General features: G+C 50.8%; 1 protein-coding gene across 1 annotated transcript in view; it reads right to left on the reverse strand.

Annotated features, from left to right (window-relative positions):
• LOC135823042 (uncharacterized) overlaps positions 1-17,066 on the reverse strand; it is a gene marked incomplete at its 5' end in the record, with an annotated part of 64,465 nt that overhangs the window by 14,168 nt on the left and 33,231 nt on the right. The window contains 10 exon segments of the mRNA XM_065335874.1: positions 1,000-1,134; positions 6,173-6,269; positions 7,572-7,735; positions 8,023-8,193; positions 8,692-8,820; positions 9,638-9,775; positions 12,293-12,403; positions 13,099-13,206; positions 13,567-13,809; positions 14,056-14,171. Coding sequence (XP_065191946.1) covers positions 1,000-1,134; positions 6,173-6,269; positions 7,572-7,735; positions 8,023-8,193; positions 8,692-8,820; positions 9,638-9,775; positions 12,293-12,403; positions 13,099-13,206; positions 13,567-13,809; positions 14,056-14,171 — 1,412 coding nt within the window.

Genomic DNA, 17,066 nt, shown 5'->3' on the forward strand with positions numbered 1-17,066 from the left:
GACTAGATATTGTGGCCAGCAGGTTTGCATCCATCCAAGGAACATGTTTGCGTGTTTTGGTGCGGCGGGTCCTCAAAGGAGCATGTTTGTCTAGGATATCCAGGAACTTCTGCAGCCATCGAGTCCACATCTCATCACACGATCCATCCAAGGAGCACAAGTTTGCAGCCACGAGGTCATTGCGAAACATTTCCATGTTGATGCCTCGGAGGTGCCGAGTCTGCGGTTGAGCACTCTGGGGTGCACAGTCAGCAGTGGTTGCCAGGGTAGAGATGACAGCCGAATGGTCACTAAATGATACTGGGGAGACAATGGTTGGGGCTCTGCACAGCAACGTACTAAATACTAAGTCCAGGGTGGTTTGTGATCCCGTAATTCCGATTCTTGTGGCCTGACTCACACTTTGTGACAGTCCGAGGGTATTCGCGATGTCAGATAGATAGGAGAGTTGACCACTCTGGCAGCTATAGTCAACATTGAAGTCACCACAGATTATGACATCCTTTGGCTCCCTCATCGCACGAGTGAACGTCGCTTCCAGGGCCTGATAGTAAGACACTCGCATATGAGGTGGCCGATACAGACAGGCAATGAGACAAGGCTTCGGCTGGGCCTTCACCTCTACCCAGCAGCACTCAATATCCTGTGTGGCAAGATCTGGCCGGGGGTGGCATTTCAGTCCGACATCAGTGTATATACACACACCACCACCCACGGTCTCAAAGAGGTTTGCCCTGGGCTCAACGAGGGTTGCGCTTAAAGACCCCAGGGTGTCCAAAGAGGTTTGCCCTGGGCCCAAAGAGGGTTGCCCTGGGCCCAAGGACCCAGCAGGGAAGGGTATGTCAGGATGTCAGTCGTTAGATGGGACGACTTACACCTGCGCACAACCAGTGATCCTGGCCAGCAACCAGCCTGGAATTAACACTGTACCCCTGGGTCCAAAGACCGGGGGGGGGGGGGGGGGGTAAGATGGTCATTAATAACAGGACGATGACTTACCCCGGGGCAGAGTCTGTCCTGACATGGTTCCATGATGACCTTGCTGACACAGGACGGGTCGGTCGGGAAGGCCTGCGACTGGACGGTGAGTGTGACTGTTCGTTGGCCCTCGCCGCACGTTGCCGAGCAAGCACTCTGTGAACAGTACACGCACACACACACACACACACACACACACACACACACACACACACACACACACACACACACACACACACACACACACACACACACACATTGTAACATTTGTAAGTCCTGAATTGTGTCCTATCCTGTATCATGTTATCCTTTCACCCATTCACGGCATAGTCCTTCCCCTGCCTGTCGCCATGTATAGACGGTACGTGACCTCTCACTACCCCCGTGCTATGCACGATACCATGCTCTGCTGGGCATGGCCTCCCTGACTCTTCACTATATCTACACTCATCTGTCTGTAAAATTAACGACTTCCTTATGTCAGTACATGACACAACATGGTGTCAGAAGTTAGTCAACCAGGTCTACACTTCTAGTAGAAATGGCCAAGTTCGCGCCGCCTGCAGACTTTGATTTCTCCATTCCAGATGCCTGGCCGGCTTGGAAACGCCGGTTTGCGAGATATCGCCTCGCCTCAGAGCTCAACGCGAAAGACGAGAAAGTGCAAATCTCTACGTTGCTCTACTCGCTGGGCCCAGAGGCCGAAACTGTCTTCGATCAACTGGTATTCGACACCGTTGGAGACGAGGACAAGTATGACAAGGTCATGACGAAGCTGGACGCTTACTTTACGCCAGCATTGAACGTGTTTCACCAGAGGACCATCTTCGAACAGTGCGTCCATCTTCCAGGAGAGTCCGTGGAAGAATTTGTTCGGAAACTTCACGCAGCAGCGAAGTTCTGTGACTTTGGTGACCAGAAGGACAACAGAATTCGAGATCGCCTCGTGGCTCACATTCTGGATCGTCAAGTCGCCAAGGAGTTGCAGCTGATTGAGCCCGCAAAACTCACCCTCACGGACGCAGTTCTCAGGGCCAGGCAGGCCGAGAAAATTTCCGGAGACGTTGCAGCGCAAGCCGCCAGGCCGCAGGTCAATGCTGCATCCCGCTTTGGAGGAAAGCAGCAAGATGCAAGGAGTCGCCGCCAGCGCAGCGGCGTTCCGTCGAAGCCTGCACCAACGCCGTCCACGCAGAGGAAGAGCGGCACTGCAGCTTCAACATGTCCGTGGTGTGGCCACGCTGGTTCGCACAAGAGTAACCGTTCTGCGTGTCCTGCGTTTGGTCGCAAGTGTAATTCATGCGGCAAGCAGGGCCACTTCGCCGCCGTCTGTCTTTCCACTCCAGCAACCACGCGTGGTGCCAGAGCTGTCGAAGATGAATTGCTCGCGTCCCCGTCGCCATTCATGGGTGGTGTTGCAGAGCTGTCATCCAACGCCAGTCCTTCCCAGTCCACCGACGCCTGGTCAGTAGGTCTGCCTGTTTGCTCGACAAATTTGATATTCAAGATCGACACAGGTGCAGATGTATCATGTATCACGCACTCCACGTATCAGAATCTCGTACAACGCCCTGTACTCACACCATCCACTACCAAACTCCTTGGTCCATCTGGTGCACCTCTATCCATCAAGGGTCAGTTCACTGCAGACACCATGCACAAGAGTGAACTGTTCTCTATGGAGATCGTAGTTATCGATGGTCCTGGATCTACCAACCTGTTGAGTCGCAGAGACTGCCTCCGACTTCGCCTGATCCAGCGTTTAGATGCAGCAGAATCGTGTACCAGCAAGCCAGCACAGCCCATCGGTTGTATGGTTGGGCCCCCAGCTGATATCAAGCTCGTGGACGACGCCACGCCGTACCACTGTGGTGTTGCCCGCCGTGTGCCTCTGCCTCTACAGGACAAGGTCACAGAAGAGCTCGCACGTATGGAGGAAATGGGCATCATCGTCCGGGAAACGGGTCCCTCTGACTGGTGCTCTCCTATGGTGCCGGTTCGTAAACCTAATGGTCGCGTACGGATCTGCGTAGACCTAAAGAAGCTGAACGGCAACGTGAAGCGCGAGCACTTCCCTCTTCCGACAGTTGAGGACACACTGGCTAGGCTCGCCGGATCTACTGTCTTTTCCACGCTGGATGCCAACAGCGGCTTCTGGCAAGTGCCTCTCACGGAGTCTGCATCCAAGCTGACCACGTTCATCACGCCTGTGGGTCGGTTCCGATTCCTCCGGATGCCATTCGGTATAACCTCTGCACCGGAAATCTTCCAGCGACGCCTGCAGGACTTCCTCTCCCACGTCAAAGGTTCCGAGGTATTCATGGACGACGTTCTGGTCCACGCCGCTAACGAAGCTGAACACGACCACCGGCTGGACACAACGCGCCAGGTCCTTGCCGACGCAGGCATCACTCTAAACCCCGACAAATGCCACCTCAAGCAGTCATCAGTCAAGTACCTGGGACACATCGTCAGCGGGTCCGGTGTGAAACCCGACCCCAGCAAAGTCTCCGCCATTGACGACCTCAAGGAGCCTACGAATGTTCCTGAGCTTCGCCGTGCCTTAGGTCTCTTCACCTACGTCGCCAGATTCATCCCGGAATTGGCTACGATCTCAGCGCCCCTCCGTCAGCTCCTGCACACCGACACTGATTGGTTCTGGGACTCCCCGCAGCAGGACGCGTTCCGTCGGCTGAAAGAGCTCGTCGTTTCAGCCCCGTGCTTAGTGCACTATGACCCCAAGCGTCCCATCATGGTCAGTGCCGATGCCAGCAGCTATGGCATTGGTGGTGTTCTGCTCCAGAAGCACGATGGCGACTGGCGCCCAGTAGCCTACGCCTCCCGTTCCCTGACCAAGACGGAACAAGGCTACGCGCAGATCGAAAAGGAATGCCTCGCAGCGGTGTGGACGTGCGAGAGGTTAGACCAGTACCTCTTCGGCGCTCCCAGGTTCATCGTGCAGACGGACCACAAGCCGCTAGTGCCACTGATCAACACCAGAGACCTGGACAAGGTCCCCATCCGATGCCAACGAATGCTGCTCCGCTTCCTCCGGTACGAAGTCCAAGCCATACACGTTCCCGGCAAGGATCTGGTGGTGGCTGACACGCTTTCACGAGCGCCAGCATCGGCATCAGTTGACAACGTTCTGCAAGACGACATCGGCATGGTTTTATCAACCACTGCCGAAGATCTCACAAGTCCATCCGTTCTCGCCGACCTAGCCAAGGCTACGTCTGAAGATCCCGTGTTATCCAGTGTGATGCGCTACGTCATCCATGGCTGGCCTGCTACCGTCCCTGACGACATCAAGCCGTTCCATCGTGAGCGAGGCCAGTTGTCTCACATGCAAGGTGTATTGTGCCACGGCTTTCGCCTGGTTGTTCCGTCCGTGCTACAGCCTGAGATCCTCCAGAAGCTGCACGATGGTCACCAAGGTGTCACGAAGAGTAAAGCCCGTGCCCGCTTCTCGTCATGGTGGCCAGGTATCTCTGCCGACATCGAGGCGTACGTCGCCAAGTGCACTACCTGTATCAAGCAGCGTCATCAGTCTCCAGAGCCTCTTCAGACAACTCCGTTCCCCGAGCGTCCGTGGCAGCGTATCGCATCGGATCTCTGTGATGTCGACGGCCGCCAGTACCTGATTACTGTCGACTATTTCTCCCGTTACATTGATGTCGCTTGTCTCTCATCGACTACGTCACGGGCCGTCATTACTCATCTGAAGAGCATATTTGCTGCCCACGGCTATCCGGACATCTTCGTCAGCGATAACGGGCCACAGTTCGCTTCCGACGCCTTTGCACAGTTTATGTCGTCGTGCAACATCACGCATCGGACCAGCAGCCCGAAGCATCCTCAAAGCAACGGCGAAGCAGAACGCGCCGTGCAGACTGCCAAACGACTCATCCGTGCGCCAGGTGATCTACAGCAGTCCCTCCTAGCGTATCGCTCCACACCCCTGGCCAACGGCTATTCGCCCGCCGAACTCTTGTACGGCCGCAGGCTCCGCACCAATCTTCCGTGCCCACCTGATCTCCTGCAACCCTCCTGGCCAGACATCACCGCTCTCCGGGCCAAGGAGCAGGAGGCTAAGCATCGGCAAGAAGATCACTTCGATCAACGCTTCGCAGCAAAGTCGCTCTCCCCTCTGCCACTGGGAGCGAAAGTGTGGGTCGACGACAAGCGCGAGGGTACAGTGGTTGAGCAACTCACCGATCGCTCCTACAACATCGCCACCTCATCCGGTCTTCTGCGCCGAAACCGCCGTGCAGTGAAGTTGCTCCAGCCAGTGACTCCTCCCGGACCGGTGCCAGCAGTACCACCGGCCGCGCTAGTCCCGCAACAACAGCCTGTGCCTACGTCACAGCCAACTCTCCGTGCTCGCAACAACATCCAGCCACCGCAGAGATTGATCGCTACCATATAACTCTCTCTGGCTTCATGCTATTGCTATTGCTCTCCCGCACATTGCATAGTTCTGTTCTATGTGCCCGGCTATGTACAACCCGTACATGTATCTGTCTTGCCTTTTCTCCATAACAGTTTTTTTCCCAGCTGTTGTGTTTTTGCTCTCTTTAATTTTTTTTCAAAAAGGGGGAGATGTCCTATCCTGTATCATGTTATCCTTTCACCCATTCACGGCATAGTCCTTCCCCTGCCTGTCGCCATGTATAGACGGTACGTGACCTCTCACTACCCCCGTGCTATGCACGATACCATGCTCTGCTGGGCATGGCCTCCCTGACTCTTCACTATATCTACACTCATCTGTCTGTAAAATTAACGACTTCCTTATGTCAGTACATGACACAACAAATTGCGCGGGGAATTCTGTACTCATGCGTCTTTTTGCACTATTGGCCCCATGATTTTTTGGCATAGCGAGTAGTATGATCACTAATACACGTGCTTGTGCATGCCAGGGTTTACCGGGGGTTAGCGGCCGTCGTGAGTTCCCTTCGAGAACGTGCACGATAATTTACTTCCTTTTTACTTGTGCATGTCGGTCCCTTGTTCTCCTGTAACGCATCTGTTGTCCTTCTTTTCCCTCTCTTCTTTTCTCACACGCACACACACGCACGCACACACGCCCACACAAACACACACACAGACATACACACACACACGCACACACCCAAGCACCCTTGTACATGCCCGGGTGGTACACAAATGCTTTTTGGGCTTATGAACTCACGATGGCGGTCCGGCTGTATCGGCAATCCTGTCGAGATCGGACAATGCGACATTCAAACGCAACACTGGTGATACCATCCTCGTTGTTCGTCATGAAGCTGAAACCGACACAGGAAAACACATCGGCAGTAAGAAAGCATGGATTAGTTGCGTGGTTCAATTTGGTCGACTTTACACTCATATCTCTCGTATCCAATCTCCACACAGCACGCTGTGTCGACCTTGTGAGGTCTCCTCAGTGGAGCTCAGAGTTGAGTGTCTTGATCACATGACCAAGGCCGTCACAGCCGGGGCAGCTGGGGCGGCCTCAGCCGCCCCACTTTTTCGGCGTTTTTTGTTTTTGTTTTTTTGAGCACATTACAACAAAGCACAATGATAGCAGCTTAGCGCAAACGTGACAAATCCTTGTCCCCGATCGTGGTTTGTTGCAGAAAAAGTCTTTCATTGCAGTTACACTGAAATGGCACCAAATGCCTGGAAATGCTTGCAATTGGCTTCAATTCTTGAATTTTTTTCCCGGGGAGGGTAATGTTTGTCCCCGATCATGGCGTCTTCTTCGTTTGTTGCAGAATCAAAAAGACTTTCATTGTAGTTACCGTACACTGAAATGGCACCAAATACCCGGAAATGCTTGCAATTGGCTTCAATTTTTGAATTTTTTTCCCCGGGGAGGACCCCCGGACCCCCTCCCATGGCCGCCCCACCTCTAAAGTCGGTGCGACGGGCCTGATGACCATGCACATACGTGCAGTGATCACATGACCAGGCACATGAGTGCAGTGATCACATGACCAGGCACACGAGTCATGAGAACAGTGATCATATGACCAGTCACATGATTGAAGTGATCATTTTTTATTCAAAACCTCCCTTTTATGGAATTGTCTCCCACCCATATTGACTTCGGAATCTTCTGTCCATGTATTCAAGAAAGAGCTGCGCAAATATTCTTGTCAGTATTCAGGTCTACTCGCTGGCATGCCGTTACACTGTTCATCGTAGTCCTCCCCCCCCCCCCCCCCCCCCCCCGCCCCCTTTCCCAATCTGTACTCTCTTGTACCATCATCCTTCAATGCGACGGACCCCACGATAGGCGGTCAGCCTTTTGGTCATCCTAATAAAATTATTATTATATCAAATGATCAGGCACATGAGTGCAGTGATCACATGACCAGGTGCACGAGTCATGAGAACAGTGATCATATGACCAGTCACATGAGAGCAGTGATCACATGACAGGCACATGAGTGCAGTGATCACATGACCAGGCACACGGGTCATGAGAACAGTGATCACAAGACTTGCTACCGGCACATGACCAGTCACATACGGTCACATGATCGTGTCTTGTGGGTGTTCGTGCTTGATTGGTTCTAGTGTACAATGCATGGGCGGCTAACCTGAAGGCGGCCATGTTGTTGTTGGCAAAGTTACCCATCAATGTTGAGTTGTACACTGTCAGGAAGGGCGGTGGGAATTGGATGACAAGCTTGAACGGCTGGTTGACCACTTGAATGTAGACTGGCACGGACTGGCTGAGCATTGGACGTCCCATGTCCACAGCCTGAGAGAGAGAGAGAGAGAGAGAGAGAGAGTGAGTGAGTGAGTGAGAGAGAGAGAGATAAAGGAGAGAGGCAAGTGCACACACATACATACATACATACATACATACATACATACCGACGGCTTTAGAGAAGATTTTGAACTAAAGCACAAGGCACAAATACTGATCTCAAGTCCGTGCATCTACAACTGTGTCAGCGTCATGCTAAAACCAGGCCGACGGGATTGGTTTGCTCGGATAAAGGCTCTTTAATTAAGACCATAGCCACTGCACTTCGCCTCTCTTACCGTCAATGAGAGGTTGTAGTTGCGGCGAGTCTCGAAGTCCAGCATGGCATTGACCTTGAGCTCGGAGATGTACCACATACCCATCTTCACGGTAGTGACGGCAAAGTGCGTGGGTGGAGAGTTGTCCGTCGGTACAATGCTATACTGTAGCTGACTGTTTGTTGTCGAATCCTGTGCAAGTACAGCAACACAGTGCAAGTTCAGCCACACAGTGCAAGTTCAGCAATACAATGCAAGTGCAGCATGGTTTCAGCATTCTTTCATGAGAACTGGACCCATGTCGGGTCAGAAGTTGTGCAGGGTGAGACAGGGTAAGGCAGGGTAAGACAGGGTAAGACAGGGCAAGGCAAGGAAAGGCAGGGGAATGCAGTGCAAGGTAGGGGAAGACAGTGCAGGGCAAGGCAGTGCAGGGTAAGGCAGGAAAGCCCGGGCAAGGCAGGACATGCAAGGCAAGAAAAGACACCGGGACGCCGCATGGCAGAATATGCACGCCAGGGCAAACCAGTACAAGCTAGGGAAATGCAAGCCAGGGCAATGCAAGCTAGGGTAATGAAGGGCAATGAAGGACGATGCAAGGCAAGCCAGGGCAATGAAGGGTGATGCAAGGCAAGCCAGGGCAATGCAGGAAAGCCGGAGCAGAGTATACAGGACATGCAGGTTTAGACGTACAGCATCAGTAGCAGTGACTCTGAGTGTGACCTGACCAACAGCCAGTGTTTCCTCAGGCTTGGCAATGTAGAACTTCTGATCAAACATTGGACGGTTGTCGTTCAGATCTCGCAGAGAGATGTAGATTGTCTGCAAGAAGCACGGAGAGAGAGAGAGAGAGAGATAGATAGAGAGAGAGAGAGATAGAGAGAGAGTGAGAAAGAGAGAGAGAGGGAGAGAGAGAGAGAGAGAGAGAGAGAGAGAGAGAGAGAGAGAGAGAGAGAGAGAGAGAGAGAGAGAGACAGATATTTACTTCATAGTCTTGGACAATGTGGCAATGTTTCTGTTTTTGAAATGGCTTACACTAACACTTTACACTGGTCTATATGTTTGCCTGCCCATAACACAGTTGCATGCATTCCATGCTGATGGTTACGTAGACAAGCACTTGATCATAGCGAGAGTTCCCAGATTGCCTAGAGTGCTCAACACCACAAGGATGGAGCAATACCAAATAGGCGGAAGAGAACAGAAGCAACCAGCTAGATCATTGTTGTAACGCTGCGTTTCATGCACATAGCAAAGCTATGGCAATCCTCAGACAAATGATAACCTGTACATCATCTGGGTCCAAATGTTTATATGTGCAATCCTCAGACAACTGTCTCTGCTCTCTGCTGCCTTTGTACAAGCAGTTGATACTGATAATTTTATTTTATTTTATTTATCGTCTCCACTTCATGGCACATAACAATACATAGCCAATACAAGAAAGGGAGGGTGAATTCAACCATGGAAAACAGCATTATCAAAAGAAGAAAAGGAAGGGAGGTGTCACCATGACTGTGTCAACAGCAGGTAGCACAATACTATTTTTAGCTGAAATGCATCCTTAAAAAGCTGAGAGAGACGGTGAATAATACACACGGCGGAGGTGCAGTGACAGTAATCCAGGGTCCATTCTTACCGTGGTGGTTGACTTGCGATCCTTGGTCTGCGGTGTTCCGTCGATGGCCATCAGGTCCAGCTTGAACCACTGGTTGCCTGGGAGATCGTAGTCGAGTACCTTGGCTCGGTAGATACCGGCTGGTCCTCCTGCCAGGGGCTGTGGTTCGGAGAGGGAGGGAAAGAGAGAGAGATAGATAGATAGATAGAGAGAGAGAGAGAAGTGTTATAAGCTCAAAATCTGACGTGCGACTTATACTCCCAATGTCAAAAAGGATACGAGTTTCGGGCCAACGTTAAAGAGGAAGTGCATCGATTTTTCGAGTATGGTCCAGAAGAAAGACAATTTGATATCGGTTCGAATGGCATATCTCTCGCTTCCATACGATAAGCCAAACTTGCCAAATCGCCAATTGTATACTCACGTTGCCATAGCGACTAGCGCAGTGATGACGTACGAAAGGCTTAGCTCCACCACAACAGAGAAGGTCGATCACTGCAGAATTTGGTCATTTTCATTTGGTTTATTGTATTCACGAAGTGAAAGAAGGGCTGTGTTCAATGCTGTTAGTGCAGTGAACTTTTTGTTAGTAGTCCTCTCGGTTGTGTACTGGGACGTGACACCGACAGGAGAAAGCTGGAGTGCGGAGACACCAGCAGACAAGCGAAAATAGTGACGAACAAAATGTTGAAATCTTGGTTGGGACAAATCAGACGTTCAGCATTTCCCCCAACCAAGGACCATGCCGTTTGCTCTTTCCACTTCCTGAAGATGAATGTGATGCTTCCTGGCGACTCTACTATCTCTCGTAACATCTTCTGAAGCCAGGTGAGACGACGGGTGGTGGAGATTGACGAATGAAATAATGTCGTAGGTTTGAAAGTTTGCTGAAAATGTCTCAGGAGAGATGGCGAATTCCAAGCATCTTGTCCTGGAGGAAACCATTTCCTAGGCACAGTCAGCCTAGGGAAATGCATGAGAAGGGCGACAAATAGTTCACGGCACTAACAGCATTGAACACAGCACTTCTTGCACATCGTGAATACAATAATACAATCGAAAATGACCAATTTCTGCAGTGATCGACCTTCTCTGTGCAGGAGCTAAGCCTTTCATACGTCATCACTGCGCTGGTCGCTATGGCAACGTGAGCATACAATTGGCGATTTGGCAAGTTTGGCTTATCGTATGGAAGCGAGAGATATGCCATTCGAACCGATATCAAATTGTCTTTCTTCTGGACCCTACTCGAAAAATCGATGCACTTCCCCTTTAAGTACTTGAAGTACTAGTATAGGTTGTAAAGGATACTGTAAATCAACAAATTTTCGCCGGTGAAAAACTTTCGCCGATCTCCAAAAAATACTTTTCGCCGCCACTAAAGTTTCGCCGTGCGCGTGCAAGAGTCCAAAAAAGTGATCGATGTTTCGTGCGCGAATGTAGTACTACAAAGGTCCGCGTACTAAATTTTTTTTGTAGAAGTTTGTAGACCCGTGTCTACTGAGTACTGTACGCATTTTTACAGAGAGTCCGGCGGCAGGCCAGCATCTAGCCAAGTACATCCAGCTAATGTTGGCATGCGGTACGGTGGCACGCGGTACGCGTGTACAGCAGAAGACCCACGTGGAAGTACTTACCGCCGTGCGAGCTTCCTGCGCTGCTACAGCTTCACTGCAGCGAAGCGTCAAAAAAGTCGAGGAGGAAGACGACAAGCTCCTTCTCGTACTACACTCCACAGACGGTAAGTACGGGCGCAGTACCCGTAACTGGGAAATTCTGTGCCATATGTAGCTTCATTCAGCGCTGCAACGCAAACAGCATTCCAGGTTTGAGTCATTTTGATGAGAAATGACCCGGCTAGAAGCTGTACGACCAGCACGTTTGCTGAAGCAAAGTACCAAACATCGCACGACGGCCCAAGGAAAAGGAAAACTGCTTGTGGTACAACTGCCGTACCGACAGCTGCTAGGCCAAATGGAGCATCATTCAGCGCTTCGCCACAATCTGCACTTTTTGGTTCGAGACCATGATAAAAATGAAAGCAAGGATCAAAAGCGATCACTTCTAAATCTCTCTTGCAGCAGTAAGAAGCGAATTGTTTTTCAGACCTTATACTAGTCCTGCGCAGAGATTTTTGTGTAAAGCAGTAGACCTACGTAGCAGTAAACTGACGATGTCGCTGTTTTCCTGGCTAAAAAATAAAAACCCAAATTTGAAAAATCGCTATGAGACGCCCAAGCAACCGTTTCTTCCTGATCCGAACGAGGAGAAGAGCGACGCTGCAGCGGTGAGCTACCAGTCAGCGAATGCGGAGATCGGCTCGCAGTTGGCTGCAGCTGTTGCAGAGTTCATTATCTGCAACGTACTATAATGCGTACGGGATTATTGTGAGAATTAAAAAAAAAAAGTAACATGTATGGAGAAAGAGAGCAAAAAATTTGTTTGCCAAAAGAGTGACCCAAACTGACATTATTTGGTTCTGGTGACAAATTTTGGCCGGCGATTAAATTTGGCCGATTGGCATTGACCGGCGAAATCAGCGAAATTAAATCGCCAGCGAAAATTTGTTGATTTACAGTAAGTGGTTTGTTGTGGCTACAATTAGGTGTGTGTGTGTGTGTGTGTGTGTGTGTGTGTGTGTGTGTGTGTGTGTGCATGTGTGTATCATCGACTAACCTGTCTGATGGTGAAGTAGCTAGTTCGGTCCTCACCGGCCATGTTGGTGGCGTTCAGAAGGCTGACCAGTGGCAGTCCATATATGGGACTGTCCCTGTCAGCAACCTCAATCTGCACAGAGGATAACAAACCGTAAAATCAAATCTTGTTTTTTCCTAATTTTGAATTTTCAAATGCTGACATGCTGACATGCGGCGTTAGAAATACCCAAGCAGTGCTACCATTCATTCATTCAGACTTAATTTGAAGGATTCTCCAAAAAATCCCTGTGCATAATGATGGGCTAGTCAAAAACCACTCAGATCATGTGATGAACGCCGTGACAACATATAAGCCGTACTTAAAACACCAGTAATTCAACCAAAAAAAGTCGGTGCGGCTTGTACTCAGGAAAGTGCGCTACTCATGGATGACGTACTAGTACTGGAAAAGTTACCGGATGTCAGATAAATCCCGTTCTGAAAGAGGAAGTCAACTCAAATCTTGGGCTAAGTACCCCACCACGGGGGAAAACACCCCACCAAAGGACGAACACCCCTAACACCGGACAAAACACCCCAACACCCCAAACACGGGACAAACACCCCAAACTCGGGACAAGCACCCTAACACCGGACAAACACCCCAAACTCGGGACAAACACCCCTAACACCGGACAAACACCCCAAACTCGGGACAAACACCCCAAACTCGGGACAAACACCCCAAACTCGGGACAAACACCCCAAACTCGGGGCAAACACCCCAAACTCGGGACAAACACCCCAAACTCGGGACAAACATCCCACCCCAGGGTACACACTCACGGTGGTAATGGCTGCTGTATCCGGCACGGTACCGACATCTTCGTTGACCGTCACATTCAGTGCCTTGGTGAACACTGGGTAGTGGTCATTGATGTCCTCAATGTTCACCTGAATACAACAAGGAAAATAAAACATATTTAAAAAGTTTCACGTTTCGCGTGAGACTCGGCTAGAGACCCAGCTTTTCGCATCCATAGAAACGCCATTACCCTCAAGGATCCGGGCGCAGATGCAGCTCCTAAAGCGGTGGGACCAAACCAAGATACCGGGATTGTTTGCAATACATGCACATGTGCTGCACTGTACTGTTTCAACAGGGGTTGGATTTCACCCTGGCACTACAGTGCTCTGGCTACAGGGGCTGGATTTCACCCAAGCAGTACATGTACTGTACTGTACTGTTTCAACAGGGGTTGGATTTCACCCTGGTACTACAACTACTATGCACAAAGGCCACAGCATACATACCGTCATGTAGACCTGGATGTACAACTTGCTGGCTATGTACAGGTTCAACACGACGTTCATCACCGGAGCAACCTCGTAGTCGGGAACGTAGCTGCTGTTCCAACCCGTGTACAGCGTGCCGTTGGGGAACGTGGTGAAGACGCCGACGTTGTTGATCGTGTTGCCGCTGGCAAACGTGTACGTGAGAGTGCTCGGCGCCGGGAAGATGTAGTTGTCCGGGATCAGACCGACAAACGCGTTGGGCTGCAGCGGCGTAGACGGAAAAACAAAGCGGTACATAATTATATTATCCTATCGACCATGAAAAGAGAAAGGACCATATATAATTATAATGAAAGTGCACATGCCGACATAGCATGGAAGAGAACAACAACAACAACAGCAAGAGAACATAGGGGACTACAAAAAAAACAAAAAAACAAAGGGCGTAGTTTACTAATTCTATTTTAAACACCTGATTGTATTTTGCTAACGACGAACGGCACGTACCGTTTCCTCCTTGACACTGCCAGTGGCTGCCAGTGCTGTGCTGTAGGCAGAGTTGACAATTTCGTTGTAGACCAGGGAACCGATCTTGCCAAGACTCTTGCTGTAGGCGACCGAATCTAGCAAACGAAAAGACACACGGCGAACCAATGCGACACTCAATGAAGACCAGGACATTCGGTTGTCATAGAAACATCGAAGCTGCGGCCATCAGGAGTTTGGCAGCAGCCAACGGCAGTAGCAGGGGATGGGTTCCGCACATGCATCACTCACCACCGGGGATGTGCCATGTATGTGTGTCACTAGTGCTCGATGTGCAAGCTGAGATCTCAAAGATTCATTGTGACACATCTTCATAATTTTCGGAGAACTGTGGCAATACGCCCAGTGAGAAGGCAGATATTGTCTGTGATTATGGTGAAGTAAAATAAAGCTAAACAAACAAATATTGTGCACACGCCAGACAGTTTCTTGGGATCGGGAGAGCTTGATTTGACTGAATTTGACTGACACTGCACAAGAGGTAAAATTATTGTTCTTGCTGTGAACTGAAAGAAGACGACGACTAAAGCGCAAGGCGCTTGCGCAGAGCAAAAAAGGAGGAAAAAACATGGAGCTAGTCGCCAAGAGGCGAGTGAGTCAGTAGAAATAATAAACACGCGGCCCCGCTTCGGTGTGGGAACGCGGAAACAAACCGGGGTAGAGAACACAAACTATGACGTGTACTGCAAATAATCTCATGACGTTGAACATCATGTCAACGTCGTGACACTCCCCCGCAAGAGATGCAGAGAAAAGGAGATAATTCGTAACAAAGTAACGTGGAAACAAAACACAATAAGTGCATATATTACGCAAGGGTGAAAGAGAGTAGACCGTCACACAGAGAGAGAGAGAGAGAGAGAGAGAGAGAGAGAGAGAGAGAGAGAGAGAGAGAGAGAAAGAGAGAGTTCAGATGTGAACTACCAACTGTCTAGCTGATTCAACTAAACAAGTTCGCTGCCAATTAATTGGCGAAGCGTCTGACGTTGCTTCTTAGCGGCAGCACGTTGTGGACGACTGGGTGGAGCAACAGCTGCTGGAACTGGCAGATCGGCTTGGCCAGTGGTGTGTGTGTCCGGAGCGGTGCTGTTGTTGTTAGCCTCGGAGTTAGCAGCAGGACAGATAGGGTACAGGAGAGACAGGGGTCGTTTGAGCTCTGTCTTCTCTGCAGTGATGACGGTTGCGGAACGTATCTCCATGTCCTTGCTTGTATGGAGAGCGACAATGCGACCAAGTCGCCATGAGCCACGGGGCATGTCATCCCTTATTAGTACAACATCGTCAACGGCTGGCTGTTCTGAAGCGGTAACGCGTGCCTGTCGGAGCTTCCGAGTGTGACTGTTGCGGAGATCAGCCAAGTAGTCGTCTCGCCAGACACGCCAGAACTGGTCCAATGTTCGTTGACCCTTCTTCCAGACAGAGAGAAGATTCTGAGCTGCAGTCGGAACTTCGATGTGGTCCGGATCGCCGTCATCAGCAGTGGGTTGCACGCCACCAGTAGTTGCGGACAGGCACAGAAAATGACTTGGGGTGAGTATCTCCTGCAAGTCATTGTCCACGTACACCAGTGGACGCGAGTTGACGACTGCTGACACTTCCATGAGAATGGTAGTCAGTTGCGACACAGTGAGGAGCGCGCGGCCAACGACCTTCTTCAGGCTTCGTTTGACTGTTCCAACGAGACGCTCGTAGAAACCACCCATCCAAGGTGAGATCGGTGGGTTATAGTGCCACTTCACACCAGTCCTCGACATGTACGACAGGACATCATCACTCGTTGCCATTTCTTCAAAGGCCACATCCAGAACAGACTTAGCTAGGATGAATTGTGGCGCGTTGTCAGACACTACCTCTTCAGGGCAACCACGCAACGACACGAACCTGCGGAACGCTAGCAGGAATTCCTCTGTGGTCATGTCTGCCACCAGTTCTAGATGGACAGCTCTAGTTGCCATACATGTCACTAGGAGGACCCATACCTTCTTGGTACTTGGCTGGTGCTTGACGAGCAGAGGACCGAAGTAATCTAGTCCCACATGGGTGAACGGGATAGATCTTGTTGCGCGGGCAGATGGAAGCGGGGCCATATCTGGGGTGCGGTATGGACCACCGTGGTGCTTCCGGCAAGTCAGGCACTTAGTGATGAATGACTTCACTGTTGCACGCCCTCGTGGTAACCAGTACTCGTAACGCAGTCTTGATAGCGTGTGTGCAACGCCGCCATGCATCGTCATCAGGTGACAATCGTTGATGATGAGCTGGGTGATGGGATGCGTTTGGGGAATCAGTACTGGATACTTTGCTTGATAGCAAAGTTCGGCGTTCTCCAAGCGTCCTCTGCATCTGATGAGGCGGTTCTCATCGAGGAAGAGCCGCAGCTTGTCCTTCGGGCTGTGCTTCTTACAATTTTCGACAGCACTGACGTCTGACAGATTCTGTTGTGCATGGTGTAGCCACATGATTTTGGCTACCTTGACCTCTGAGTTACAACTAGAATCCACCCCGAAGGACTTGCCGCCTTGTGGTCTCAACCTGGAGAGAAACCGCAAACACAGAGCAGAAACACGCACTAAGGCACTGAAAGACGAAAACCTGGCACAATCAATACCAAATGGTGGTTCATCACATGTTTTTTTTTGTTCGTGATGCGCATCAGGCTTTTTTTTCATTTCGTGTGCAAGCTCAGTGTCTGGACCGGTGGACTCTGTTGGGTGTGATACAGGTGCAGGTATCTCCGAAGTGCTTGAAGGACCCTCCCCAGCGGCAACGTTGACATGGTGATCAAGTGCTGGCTCGGCGTGATGGTCAGCAGTGGCAAGGAAGTGTGGACCGTGCCACCATAGCGAGCTGGCTTGAAGGGAAGGAACAGAGACACCGCGTGAAGGCAAGTCGGCGGGATTGTCGGCAGAGCGGACATAGCGATAGGCAACATCGGGAACCGCACGAATGGCATCAATACGGTTGTTGACGAA

This window comes from Sycon ciliatum, chromosome 8, assembly GCF_964019385.1.
Source record: "Sycon ciliatum chromosome 8, ocSycCili1.1, whole genome shotgun sequence".
In the NCBI taxonomy this organism is placed as follows: Eukaryota; Metazoa; Porifera; class Calcarea; order Leucosolenida; family Sycettidae; genus Sycon; species Sycon ciliatum.